Source organism: Telmatherina bonti (assembly GCF_933228915.1).
Source record: "Telmatherina bonti genome assembly, chromosome: 13".
NCBI lineage: Eukaryota > Metazoa > Chordata > Actinopteri > Atheriniformes > Telmatherinidae > Telmatherina > Telmatherina bonti.
The window spans coordinates 27120957-27134528 of record NC_136611.1 but is presented as its reverse complement, the minus strand read 5'-3'; the positions used below and the strand labels follow the sequence as shown (position 1 = coordinate 27134528).

The following is a 13572-nucleotide window of genomic DNA, read 5'->3' as shown; positions in this document are numbered from 1 at the left end:
TGCCAGAGCTGTCACAGTTGGCTGCTTACCATGTTTAGTGAAGACACTGTAGGGACAGTGCCGCTTTCATCCATGTGAAGTTCTCTTTCATCATACATGCCTTTAAAGCAACATACTGGTCAGGCTAATGATTCAAACGCAGCTTTGGGTTGCTTTGCGTTTCTCACATCCAGTTGAGTTTCTGTCTAGTCTGAGCTGCAGCTGTTAAAACGAATCATAAGACCTTACCAAGAGTTTACACCACTGACTCTTCTTCGTTGTGGCAGCTTGAGATATCATTCAGAAGCTACTTTGAAATTGGGTGTTTCTTTATTGCCAATGTTTCGATTGTCACCCAACAACCTGTTCAGGAAAGCCCTCCAGGTGATGTACTAATAGGAGAAATACTCAGTAAGTGCAGCTAAAGAAAAAGTAGGATTTGCTGGCGTGAGTGTTAAATTGAAACCTTACTGATCCGGACTGTTTTGAGCAATGAAAACCCCCTGAGCTCTGCCTCTTCCAGGGATAAGTCAAGGGCCACTCCCGCCTAGAAACCTTTCTTAATATAAACAGTGTTTTTTGGGATATTTTTACAGTCCAGCTTTTTTAAGCATGAAAACATCTGGACTAATTAAGATGCATGATTCAACATTATTTAGGCAGAGTAATTCAATGAGCCGGGGTGGGGGCTCAGGTTACGGTTTATTTTATTTTACTCTGAGGTAAGTTTGGGAAAGGATAGCTGGACTGCACAGGAATCTCTGTGCTTGCCTGACCAGATGCTTATCAGTGCTATCATGAAGCTTTATAGATATAATGATCCCCTTGACTTTCTGATTTTTTATTTTATTTCTATGTTTATTTTGTATTGTTGTTTGAATTGTAGAGTTTGTACTGCTGGACCAGAGAGGACAGACAAAAGACAGAAAGAGAAAGGAGAAGATGATACAATGATAAATTTCAAATGCCTAATCCTTTTATCTAATCCTGATTTGATATATCATTTTTAAATTCATCGTTTCTGCTCACTGACTGCCTAGCATGCCCCATTTAAAAGAAAAAGTAAAGTTAAGCTAAGTTAATGTGTCACTTACTAGGGCTGTGACGATACGCTTTTGTCCCGATTAGATTCGATTCAGATTTTTTTGGGTACCGATTCGATTTAATTTGCAGTTCTCACAATTCTTTGATATAGCTGATGTTAGTAGACTAAAAAAAAAAAAAAAAAAAAGCCAGACCATCATACTGCTGGTATAATGCCCAAGAAGACAAGTAAAAAGGTTAATAAAAAAAAAATTAAAATGGCCAAAAATTTATAATGGAGTATTTTTATTTATTTGAAAAAATTTCAATATTTTTTAACCAAAAAAAGTCTATTTTAAAATTGTGAAGCAAAAAATCCAGATATGTGATTTTTCAATTCAATTTTCCCACCCCTATCACTTACAGACTTGTAAACACACTGGTTGCAAACGGTTAAGCTCTCTTCATATCGGCTACGTACACAGCAATACCTGATGTTTAAAAATGCATGTGTTTAAGCCCCAGTTTCCTGTGTCATATTAGAAATTTCACTTATGAATAATTAAAGCATTAAAATGATTACTGTTCATCATTAGCAGTAGGAAGTGGTTACTTCTAAATTTTGCTCATTTGGTGGGCGTGAGATGACCGATTATCCTTGGTAACAGATGTACACCTTTCCTTACTTTTCCCCCCCCCCATTGTTTGCATGCTAGACAAGTAACACCAAGTATTTACATTTTTCTTTGTATGTGCTACAGCAACAGCTGGAGGAGGAAGCTACAAAGCCCCACGAGCCTGAGAGACCCATCTCACCACCACCCAGTGAGGCCAAGCACCGTAGCCTGGTTCAGATCATCTACGATGAGAACAGGGTTAGTGGAAGAGAGACATTTACACCCATCCTCAGTCTGTGGCCAAACTTTTCCACCCAAACCAAATGCCTGTTCATTTCAGTTTGGTTTTAATAGGCCACACTTAAATTTATTGAATCCCTTTACAGATGAGAGTAGCTACAAGGTAAAGTCGATGACTCAGCAGGTTCATCTTTTTAATCTCAGATTATACCAAAGCTCCAGACCACTCCTACGTCGGTCTTTAATGAAGTTACCTGACAACAGCTAGACAGTATGAAACTTGTAGATCGCACAATACAGAATCGAACATTGTCTGTCTAAGGTGGATCCTGCATTGTCTTAGAGGCCTGTCATTTTCATTCTACTTGTTTGATTAAATTCATAAACAAAAAACCCTGTCAACACGTCAAAACGCATTGATGTCATTCCTAACCTTTCTACTCTGTCAGGCAGAGCAGAATTCCTGCCTAAGAGAATAAGCCTTCAGAGGTCAACATAGCAAGCATGATGAATCACACGTTAGACTTTCAAAAGCTTGCAGTCAGGAGAGGGTGAATCACTTTCACACTGACACAAACCTTCTTCTTTCTTAAAGTATTGCAGATTGATTGTGCCTTCAAGAAAAGCCAAACAGCCGATCCGAGGTCACGTAAAGCCATAAGAAAGTGTTTACTTAATCCCATTGCTGTGACTGCAGTAGAGATCTGTGCAGAACATATACTCTTATTATGCAGTGGAGGGGTGATTCTCAGTGCTGTCAGTCCCCCCTAGTGGTTAGAAGCATGTCTTCTTTTTAATGGAATTGGCATTTAAAAGTGAGAAGTCCTTTTTCACTGTATCACACCCCATAGTTAAACTGTGGGGGGGGGGTATGTCAAAGATTGCACTCGAGAAATATAACAGTGTAAGATATTGAAAAAAATGTAGTTGAGCACAAGCCAAGCATCCACTCTGATCATCATTGAGCAAGAGGCGAAATCACTTCCAGTTCTGGGAATCTTTGCATGTTACTTTTTGCTTTGACTTGCACAGAAACTGTTGGGAAAGCCGCCGAAATGCAGAAGCTCAGAAAAAAAGCAAAGCAGGAAAAAACAACAACAACACGACTTTCACTGTCATGCACACAGCATAAATACAGCACTTCTGTGCAACACTGCAAATGGCTCAAATTTAAGAGTGACTCAAGTGTGTAGGCTAACCTCTGTAACACTTCCCTCTGACTGCCAGGATGCACTCTGGCCTACTGCCCGATTTACACAACTTCTTTTGAAATTTCACACTCCCATTTACTCAATCATAGACTTTTCATACGCATTGCTCAACTTGGATATCCTTTTATTTTTATTCCATGTCTGGAGCTGTTCATCTGATATACTGTACTACATAAAATATGTGTTGCGCAGTTGGCACATGTACTGTTTTAGGCGTGTTCACCTGGAAACATTCCCTTCACTCTCAGCCTCATTGATCTGATGTTTCTACAATGTTGTCAGTCCCTTCTCAGTGTCACAAGCTTTCTCTGACAAGGTTAAAGCCTATTGTCACACCCCAGGGATGTTTCAGCTCATGTTCACTCTTCTCATATTTAGAAAGTATTAGTTGTGGGCACAAAGACGAGACAAGACAGGACAGTCTTCCTGCGATTGCATTATCATAATTCTGTCGTGGTATGCCAAAATTTTATGCCTTTAAGGTGTTAGTGTGACCCTTCAGCACTTTTTTTGTTGCCCTCTCTTTGCTTTCTTCCCTGGTTGGTGTAGCTTGGAGTACAGTGCTGCCATTTTTATTGTTACTTTAGGTTTTCTCATGCTGAATGTTTTAACCTGTTAACCTGCTGCAGGAAATGTTTTTGTTAGCTTTTAATAGCTCTTAGCTTATAATGATCCTGCCTTTGTGGGAAATCTTTGTGAACCAACTGTGAGACACGATGGAAGCGGTATAGCTATCATCACTCCCCGGTTCATGTGAAGTGGAGGACAGTTAAAGTATAAACATTATGATTAATTAAGCACACTTTTATGAAAGCATGCACTCCATGCAGTTTGTTTTGCATCCTGTGTCACCCTCCATTCATTATTAAATGCAGAATTTGGAGTTGTATCGCAAGAGTTTTGAGGTCAGCATCGTGCAGCCTTGTTTTCAAATTTGCTTAAAGTGTCACAGCTATGAAATGAAGAGAAATCCCTGCGGCCCCCTACTCTCAGAGGATGAAAGTCTGCTTTTAATAATTGCTGCTCATTAACTGCTGCTGTAGTGAGCAAGCTCTCTGAGGCAATACTCTGCAGCCTGTTACACCTACTCAGTGGTGAGGAAGCAACATGGAGCAGTATTTGCATTCAAATGATATGTATAGTATGTGCAAATGTACAGCTCCAGTCCTTCCTTTTTGTTTCGTGTCTGTCGTCATACGGTTTCCTCTCAGGTGACCCAGTTATTGGTGTGTGTTAGACCGTGTGTGTGAGTTCTTTTTGGGTCTTTCATTCAATTAGCTTGAGCCGTGTAGAAACATAAAGAGGGTATCCCATACACTCCAGCTAAGGCAGCGTATGGATAAGGAAGCAGCATCACATGGTGGGTGGAGAGCAAAGACTGGCACGCAAAAACACACAGTCAGCTTTTGTTCCTGTTGTCACGTCTTAAAACTTGTACCATATGTAGCTCCATCATGCTGGTCTTGCTATAAGCCGACTGTATCAGTCTGGGCCTGTTTCACTTGCTATTGAGGGAAATGAGCTGAGATGGGAAGCAACAGAGCATGTGCTGTGTCACCAGGGAGGGTCTGTTTTTGATCGATGAAACAGGGAGAGTGTACAGAGTGGAATGAGGGAAGAGTGCATTGGGAACGTTGAGGGTAGTAGTCTGGGAGAGGGCTTGCACGTTTTGTCTGGTGGAGCTAAATATAAATGTATGAAGGAGTAAAGCTGCAATGAGGTCATCTAAAGACACAGACGGGGGGGATTTTGGGTCCATCTTCATGCCCAAAGATTCTTCTTCTTTTGGTTTACAGTCTTAGCCAGAATTTTTTAGTATGAGAGACAATGTGGGTATTTAGGGGAGATTTCTTTCAGCAGGTGGCATTTATTTGTTAAACACCTGAGCCTTACAGATCCAAACCCCCCCTCCCCCCCTTCCGCCCCACACTCTTCAATTCCCACTCACTTTTTGCTCCACTCCAGCTTCCCTGCCTGCCTGCCTGCTCTTTCTCTCTAACCTCTCTCTGCTCATGGGAGGTGAGTAATCTTTTTTTTTTCCCAGCGAGAGAGTAGAGGGAGCTGAAGCAAGGAGCTGCAGGCCAGCTTGAGTTAAAAGCTCTAATAATAGTCAGTGCATCCATCTCTCCATCCATCCACGCATCCAGCCGTCCGTTCGTCCGTCCAGCAAGCAGCATTGTAGCCTCAGTGATCAAGTGAACATGCTCGCTGCGTTGCCGTGGTGATGGCAGAGGCGCGGGCTGCCGGCTAATGTGCTACTTCTGTTTGTCTTCTCTCACTAGAAAAAGGCAGAAGAGGCTCATAGGATACTGGAAGGACTGGGACCCAGGGTTGAACTGGTAAGTAGAGACTTGGATCTTTAGATTTCTGTTTTAGCGTATGCTTTCTTTTCTTCAAACGATTTTTGTACATTAGAAAAAAGCAACCAGTATAACTGATCCCTGTTGCTTTTGCCAAATAACAAACAAAAAACAGTCTACTGAGCCATCAAATGGTGCAACAGACAGTCCCGTTGTTTAGAGCAGGACTACGAGCTTCATGACATTTTTTAGGAGCCAGTTTCATGTGGCCTGCTGTGCTTGATGTGATTGTTTCTTTTCCTGTTCCAGCCTCTGTACAACCAGCCTTCTGATACCAAACAGTACCATGAGAACATCAAAATGTGAGTCTGACTTTACACTTGGATAACACTGGTAACTTTGAAGTTTGATTTTAAATGGCTGGAGATTTGCAGCTGTAGTAAAAACCAGTTACCAGATTATACTTCATCTTGGTTCTTGGTGGTTGTTATGGTTATTTAATCTTATCTTGATTGTATTTTACCTTTGTGAAAGACCTTACCCCCCTTTTAAAAAAAACACTGTCAACTGTCTTGTAGCTTTGGCAAAAAACTGGTGTTTCAGACGGAGGATGTCAAACTGCCATTATATAAACTGTCCCAAAATCCCAATCTTCCCAGTCAAAGGCCCAGACCTTAAAGAGGGTTCTCATAAGGAGCTTTAGGGTTCAGGCCAGTTTCGCCATCCAGTCATTAAGGGTATCCGGGCTCTGATGCAGACTTTCCGTAGCTGTTCTGCTTTCACATTTAGAGACCATCTTGTTAGAGACCCATAAAATGTACACAAACCAAACACACAAATGTCTCATACACACAGGCTGTTGGGGGAGTTGATTCCAAGCAATGCGTGCTGTCATGATGACTTGTCTCATTCCTTCTGTTAATATCATGTCAAGCCCTCATCAACTCCCACACTGGAGCACTGCAGCTGGGATGTCAGTTAGGTCTTTGGTGATTAGGCCTCAGGATGGAGGTTCACTGAACTCCAGTTTGCTCCTGATTGCAGGCTTGTGCCTTGCAGACCAGCCATTTCTGATTAAATGTATGTTTGTGTGTGTGTGTGTGTGTGTGTGTGTGTGTGTGTGTGTGAGGTGCATTATAAATTTACTTGAAACAAGTAAATGTTAAATGGTACCATACTGGATAGAACATGATAAAAACATCATTGGAGCTGGATCTGCATTGAATGAAACACCATGGCCGTCAGCTCTTTAATAGTAAATACAGGGCAGCAAATTATAAGATGTGTTTACAGATAACCGTGTTCTACAACATCATGTAAATGATCTGTGAAGTTTTTTTTTTGTTTTTTTTTTTTTGGCTGAGGAAAACCAATTCTCACTCTAAAATCTCATGAGATGGGAGCCACAGAGAGACGGCGGTCTACATGTGACTGTCTGATGTGGCGACTGGCAGTAGAGGCAGTTACCCGTGTAAAGACTGTAAAATAAACACTGATGGCCATTTAAATGCCCCAACAAAGATCAGCTAAATGCTCGGCAATGACTAGGCTAAATAAATCAATGCCAGCAGCTTTATGACATTAGCTTTGATTTTTTTTAAAAGAAAGATGTATTGATCTTATTGGAATTGCCCTGAGTGCTATTTCTGCAGACATGATGGTCAAAGGGATTGCAAAACAGAAGGCAAAGTATCAAAATCTGTTAATTACTAAACTTTTGAAGCCATCAACGATGGACAAGATGTGAAATCCCAGGACTTTTCTATATTTGGAAATATAGGAAATATACTCTACTTAAGATAGCATACTCTCTCTAATTACTCTGTCCCATGGTTTTGTGTCTGTGTTTTATTTATTTATTGTTATTGTGGTTTTTCTCCGTTTTTATTATACAGTGACCTTGAGTAACCTGAAATAATAAAAAAATAACCTAATAATAATCATAATAATAATAATTATTATGATTATTATTGCAAGTACACAGATGGATGTGAAAAATTTGGTACTCTAAATATATATTGCTGCTGTGCAGAGCTTCAGCTCATTCATCCACCTCTTTGTTTTCAAAACCAATAAAGGCAAAAAAAAGTTGTAAGAAAGAGAAGTTCCACCTCCTGCCTGTGAATATGGATGATCATTTTACCTCTAATGATATAAGAAATAACTTGCAGGATGTTTCTTTCAGCAAGTTAAAGGCTTCCTCAGGGGAATACTAAATAAATCATAACAATTTCACATGTTAGTGGATATCTGCAGTGAGGAGAGCAGAAAGTCGACAAGCACACTCACATGTCTGTTGGTAAAGTTCAGGTTAGCTATTTGCCACTTTTAGGGACATGAAATGGTTGAAGTAGTTTCATAAACCTTTCCTCTACTGTTGGCATTGTAGTTCCAGCACAGTAGCATACCACGAAATGTGCCCGACCTATTAACTGTACACTGCTGTCTTCACTCCTTTTGATCCTTTCACCGTTTGATCAGTATTATTGCCTCAAAGCATTTAACTGAAAACTGCTCTCACTCTGTGTGTGTGTGTGTGTGTGTGTGTGTGTGTGTGTGTGTGTGTGTGTGTGTGTGTGTGTGTGTGTGTGTGTGTGTGTGTGTGTGTGTGTGTGTGTTATTAAATACCAGTGTGTCAGTTTGACCGAGCTCAACTGACTTCTTTGTTTTTTTTGTTGTTTTTTTTAAACTGGTTTGATAACTTTGGCATTGGTCCCTGCTGGGATAGATGACTACTAATATCTCTGTGGATCTCTGAGCCCCGTCCCAGTTCATCTTCTTGCAAACACAGTCAGCTGATGATAAATGTGCCAATATCCCCGGCTTATGGAGATACTGCAAAGACACATTTGGCTTTGAAGCCGAAGCGTTTACTCGGTGTAGCCGTACCACGAGAGTTCGTCTGTCAAAAGTATGTGGATAATGAATCTTTCAGCCATCTTGTTTTAGAAGTATTATGCCAAATTACAGTGTTCTCCGATATCTCAGAAATGGCACAGGCTTAGAGCAGGACAAAGGAAACCTTTTGTTGAGTTTCAGGGCTGCTAATCTTTCCTTTTGCCATCTGGTGTGCAGAGGACAATACCATCTCTGTCTTTAAAGAGCTTACTTTGCCGCTCCTGCTTTTGCTTAACCAAGTATCTTTTCATCCATAATGTGAACCCCCACACTATTTTTAATACAAGTCACCTTGCTGCTGCAATAGCATGATTAACCAAGCCTCTGTGCAACACTTTGGACTATGTAAATTCAGATAGATCCTCCTAGAGTTAAAAAAAAAAAAAAAAAAAGAAGAAGAATGGGTCGTGTCATTGTGCGTCTGCCAAGACTAAATATTATTTTGTTATCTGCAAACTTTCACAAGACTCGCACACAATTGACAGCCAATTTCCCAGTGTCCTGTCCTCGCCTATGTCCAGAGGGAACCTGCAGCTCAGCTGAGGTGTCTAATGTGGAGTAAGATTACATTAATCAGCAGGGGGAACGTGACCTTACAACTGACAGATTAAGTGTCAGGAATAAAACTCTGTCTTGCAGCAACAAAAGAGACAAACTGAGTCGCTGCCTGTGGAGATTACTGGCCCTGACCTTTATTTGAAGCTCTGTGTGTCTGGCTGTTCCCAGCACATACAAGTTTTATAAGTTTGGCTCCCCTTGCTGTCCTTTCCACCCAGAAGTAGAATTGAGTTTATCGAGCACTGGCACTCATGGACAGGCACTGTGTTTATGCGAGTATGTGTCTCAGCTTGTTTTGTTTATATATTAAGTCAAGAAGGGATGCTTAGAAAGGGCTGAGGGCTGGGAACATACCAGGAGAGCCTCGGGACTTTGGATCTAATATTTGGCAAACATTTCCTAACAAACACTGCTGGATGATGCATGTTTGCTAAATGTTTTCATCTTATACTTGTCTTTCTGTCCCTCCACCTGTCTCTTGTCTCCACGCTTTTCTTCTCTTCTCATCTTAGAAACCAGGCAATGAGGAAGAAGCTCATCTTGTATTTCAAAAGGAGAAATCATGCTCGTAAGCAGTGGGTAAGTAGAAAACTACATTTGTAGCTGTCTACTGGGACTCAGCCTGTGACAGATGACTAGGGTGAAACTGGGCCAGCTGCTCCTTGAAGTGAGTGGCCATTTTGGGCATACTAAAAAGGAAAAGAGCTGTAAGCTTGATCTGTTGTCAGTATGTGCCTTGTATTTGTTTAAAAAAAAAACAACAACAGACATTTCTTCTAGTGACATCTGAGAGAATGATTGTAGATGTCTGTTGAACTCACTGCCAGCCAAACACAACTACAGAAAGTTGTGTAGCAGTGGTTTGTGTCTTTGCCTCCCAGTGGCTGAACCATAACACACATCTATAAATAAAGCAGAGATCAATGGGGGTTTTCTGATTTTAAACCATAGGCCGTACATCAAATATAGACGGAGCCTTTGGCGGTAAAAAGTGAAGCCTTTGTGGAAGTGCATAAAACTGCAGTTCCACCTTCATCCACTAGGGGCTGCAAAACAGAGCAAATCCCCAAAGACTCCCATGATAAAAAGACCAACTTCACAGCAGAAATAAACATGTTTACAGCCTGGTTCAAAAATCCATTTTTGGTTAAATGTCAGGTTTACCTTCATGACAACTGTGGGGGGAGTGAATTTTTTTCTAACTCGCCCGTTTAAGAGTAATTTAATCTCGAAATTTGGCATAATTAGGGGGGTGTACTTTTGATTGACAGTTACCGCTTCAAGTAAGAAGAACGTAGAACAACCGCGGTTTTTAGCCGGTTAACAACGTGACTTAGCTTTAGCCCGCTTACCTCTGTTAGCTGGTTAGCTCCTGTTATCTCCGGGTTAGCTCTTAGCTAACAGTAAGCTCGGAGTTCGCTCAATATTAATCATCCACCATGACGCTCACAGCACCCCTTTCTCCTCCGCCTCTTTGCCCATGTTTGTATTTTCCGGGTGAGACAACTCGAATGCCCCTGTCAAGATGGCGATGGTAGGAACCGCCCACCAAGCTGCAATTCAGCTCTTCAGAAACTTACGGGTGACGTCACGGAGGCTCCATCTGTCTTTTTATATCCAGTCTGTTTTGAACCCAGCTTTGACAGAACATCAGATGTGCTGGTTTTCATTAAAATGAAAACCAGACAACAAAGGTCTCTTAGCTGTGGGAAGGTGTTGAAGGGCAAATGGTGTCAGGGCAGCTCTTCATTTTATTTTTTACATTTTTGTGAAGCAGAATAAAATAGCTTCAAGGTAACACCTGTGGGTTAATCTCTGCGCTTGTGTCATGTTGTGTTTTAAGTGGGGGAGGTTGCTCCATGTGGAGAGACATCGCCTTGTGGTTTATGAGTCCACTGAGGGTCGTGTCTCCACCAGGGTTAATGGGCTGCTTTACAGCCTGCGTGTGAGGGAGGAGGGGGATTGTTGCTCGCCAGAATTAATGTTTAAAGTTCCACTCTTCTTGTAACATCTCAACATGTGTCTTTGTGTCGCCCGATGATCCAGAGATGGAGTTTTGGATCGCCATAAAGACTAAAAGTTAGATGACATTAATAGGAGGCATTTTTATATTTATTTTAGTCTAATTTGAGTCTCATTTTGTTTTAATGTTTAGTGAGATTTCTCCAGACTTGGAGAAAGGGGTTCATGTTGACCCAGACCTGGATTTTCTCTGTGATCTTCCAGGAACAGAAGTTTTGCCAGCGCTATGATCAGCTAATGGAGGCCTGGGAGAAGAAGGTGGAGCGCATTGAAAACAACCCGCGGCGCAGAGCCAAGGAGAGCAAAGTGCGGGAGTACTACGAGAAACAGTTCCCCGAGATCCGCAAGCAACGAGAGCTGCAGGAGCGCATGCAGAGGTGTGATGCTACTGCAGACACTCAGCAGAGCTGATTCTGTTGCTTTGTTATCGCAGCTTCTGTAAAGCATTACTGGTCATTTCATTGTGTAATGTAGGCGGCTCAATTATTGTGATTTGTGTTCAGTTTAGAGTCACAGGGTATATGTATTTTTTTCCAGCCGTGTTGGGCAGAGAGGAGGTGGACTGGCTTCATCTGCAGCCCGCAGCGAAGTCAATCACGAAGTCTCCGAAATTATTGATGGAATATCTGAGCATGAGGTGAGCTGATCCTGGAAAAGATGCTTTCTGCCTCCACCTGGTCTTTGACAACATTTTTAGTGGCCAAAAGGTTTCTGAAATCATAGATTGCATATGGAAATGAGAGAAATTCTGTGTAAAAGAAGCCCCTCCCCGTAGGCCCCTGCTTTAGGCCTGTTCACGCCAGATGCTATCCTGAACCAAAGTTTGGATACAACTTTTGCTTTTCACTCTAAAATTTAGAAACATTTAATATTGTTGTAAGTGTAGAAGGTATATAATCATAAATTGATTATTCTTCATGCAGAAAAACATGCACACACCTCATACTGCAGAACTGTGTGAGTGTGCTTCTCTCCTATTTATTGCACTTTGTTTGAGGTTGCTAAATAATTCATTGAAACAATACTGCTCACATCCTCATGTTTGCTGGTATGCCTCTGTACTGCATATCTGCATGTGTGGAAATGCATAAATATACATTTAGGTATCCTAAAAATCATTTATTAAAAGGTATAACGTCATACACCAACATACTGCAATTCTACACCACAGCAGTACAGGAAACATTCTTTCTCATGCAAAGTTAGAGATTTGTATTGTATGTATTTAATCACATTTGATTGAGTGACCTCATTGAGACATGAGCCCTCACTCCGACAAGGGCGGCTTTCAACGTAGAATATAACAAATTAGTTACAGAGATAATTATCAGTTCAGGACATAGAGTGTTTAAGTATTGCGTGAGAGCATTACAATCAGATACAGGGACACGCTTCCTAGGTTGCTGTGGAAAGCGAAAGAAATCTGTGCTGTTGTTTCCTGTTAGATGATCAGTTCAGAGCAAAATCACTTTTTCTTTTTTGTCTTTTTTGTTAACCCCCCCACATAATGCACAGCTGCTTCCCGGTGGAAGCCGTTTTAACTGTTGCTTCATGTTTGTTTCATAATTTCGATTCAATTCAGCTTTATTAGTATAGCGCCACTTCACAGCAATGTTGTCACAGGGCACTTTACATACACATCATTTCGAGCCTATTCATACATATCCTATAATAGAAACCAACTGACTGCATCGAGCCATGACTTTGATCCAATCCCCCATTCTGAACATGTCCGAGGCGACAGTGGGAAGGAAAAAACTCCCCTTTAACGGGAAGAAAGCCTCCGGCAGAACCCGGCTCAGGGAGGGCAGCCATCTGCCTCGACTGGTTGGGGTGGAGACGACAGGAAAGACAGAACAACATGTACAACTGCACTTATTCAGGAAGACCTGCGGAAAAAAGTAGAAATAAGTTAGAGATGGCAATATTGGCATATATTTATACGTTAATATATTAGAGAAATAGAGCGAGGTACTTCTCAGTGCATCAGGTGACGTCCCCATTGCTACATAAGTAATGGATGACTAGACTACCCATAACTATAAGAGCAATGAGCATAACCTGGACAGTTGGGTCCCGTACATGCAGACTCCCACTCAGGAGACGCTCATATCCTAACTATGAGATTCATGAAAAAGGAAGGTTTTCAGCTCGATCTTAAAGGTGTGGAGGGAGTCTGTCTCCCGAACCCATGGTGGGAGCTGGTTCCATAAGAGAGGAGCCTTATGGAACCATAAGTATGCGGAAGTCAGTTTTTGCCTTCTACAAAGTTTCCTGTTGTGTAAAATGTTAATAAAACCCGATGCAACAGTTTGCAAACCTTAAATTAATATTTAAAATCATTATGGACACTACAGTAAGAACAGAAAATGTCTTAAATGTTGAAATTGTGGCATTTTATAATTTAATTAAAAGAATATTGGCTCACCTTGAAGTTGTCAGCAGAAACCCAACTCAGAGGTTGGGACCACTCAACAAAAGCTAAATATTGTCTCCTGAGGTACAGCTGCTTTGACTTGGAGTTCTTCCAAAGCAATGTTTGTTTTGTTGTTGCCCTTTTACCTCATTTTTTAAGTCCACCTGTCTCTTTCCTCCATCTGTTTTGTGTACAGTCAATACATCGCTTCTGCTGTTGCTGTAACAGCAAATGTTTGTGTATTTGTGTTCTTGATCCATGATGAATATTAAACATGAGGCTGGAGAGCAGTGAGGTTCTTCTTGGGC

At 41.3% G+C, this 13572-nt stretch overlaps 1 protein-coding gene across 2 annotated transcripts in view; it reads left to right on the top strand.

Annotated features, from left to right (window-relative positions):
• The window catches only part of ncor2 (nuclear receptor corepressor 2), a 67561-nt gene that overhangs the window by 13828 nt on the left and 40161 nt on the right, over nt 1-13572 (top strand). For both annotated transcript variants that reach the window (XM_079251084.1, XM_079251083.1), the window contains exons 5-10: nt 1764-1877; nt 5353-5409; nt 5680-5732; nt 9339-9405; nt 11053-11225; nt 11386-11485. In XM_079251084.1, the coding sequence (XP_079107210.1) occupies nt 1764-1877; nt 5353-5409; nt 5680-5732; nt 9339-9405; nt 11053-11225; nt 11386-11485 (564 nt within the window). The remainder of the gene's footprint in view (nt 1-1763; nt 1878-5352; nt 5410-5679; nt 5733-9338; nt 9406-11052; nt 11226-11385; nt 11486-13572) is intronic.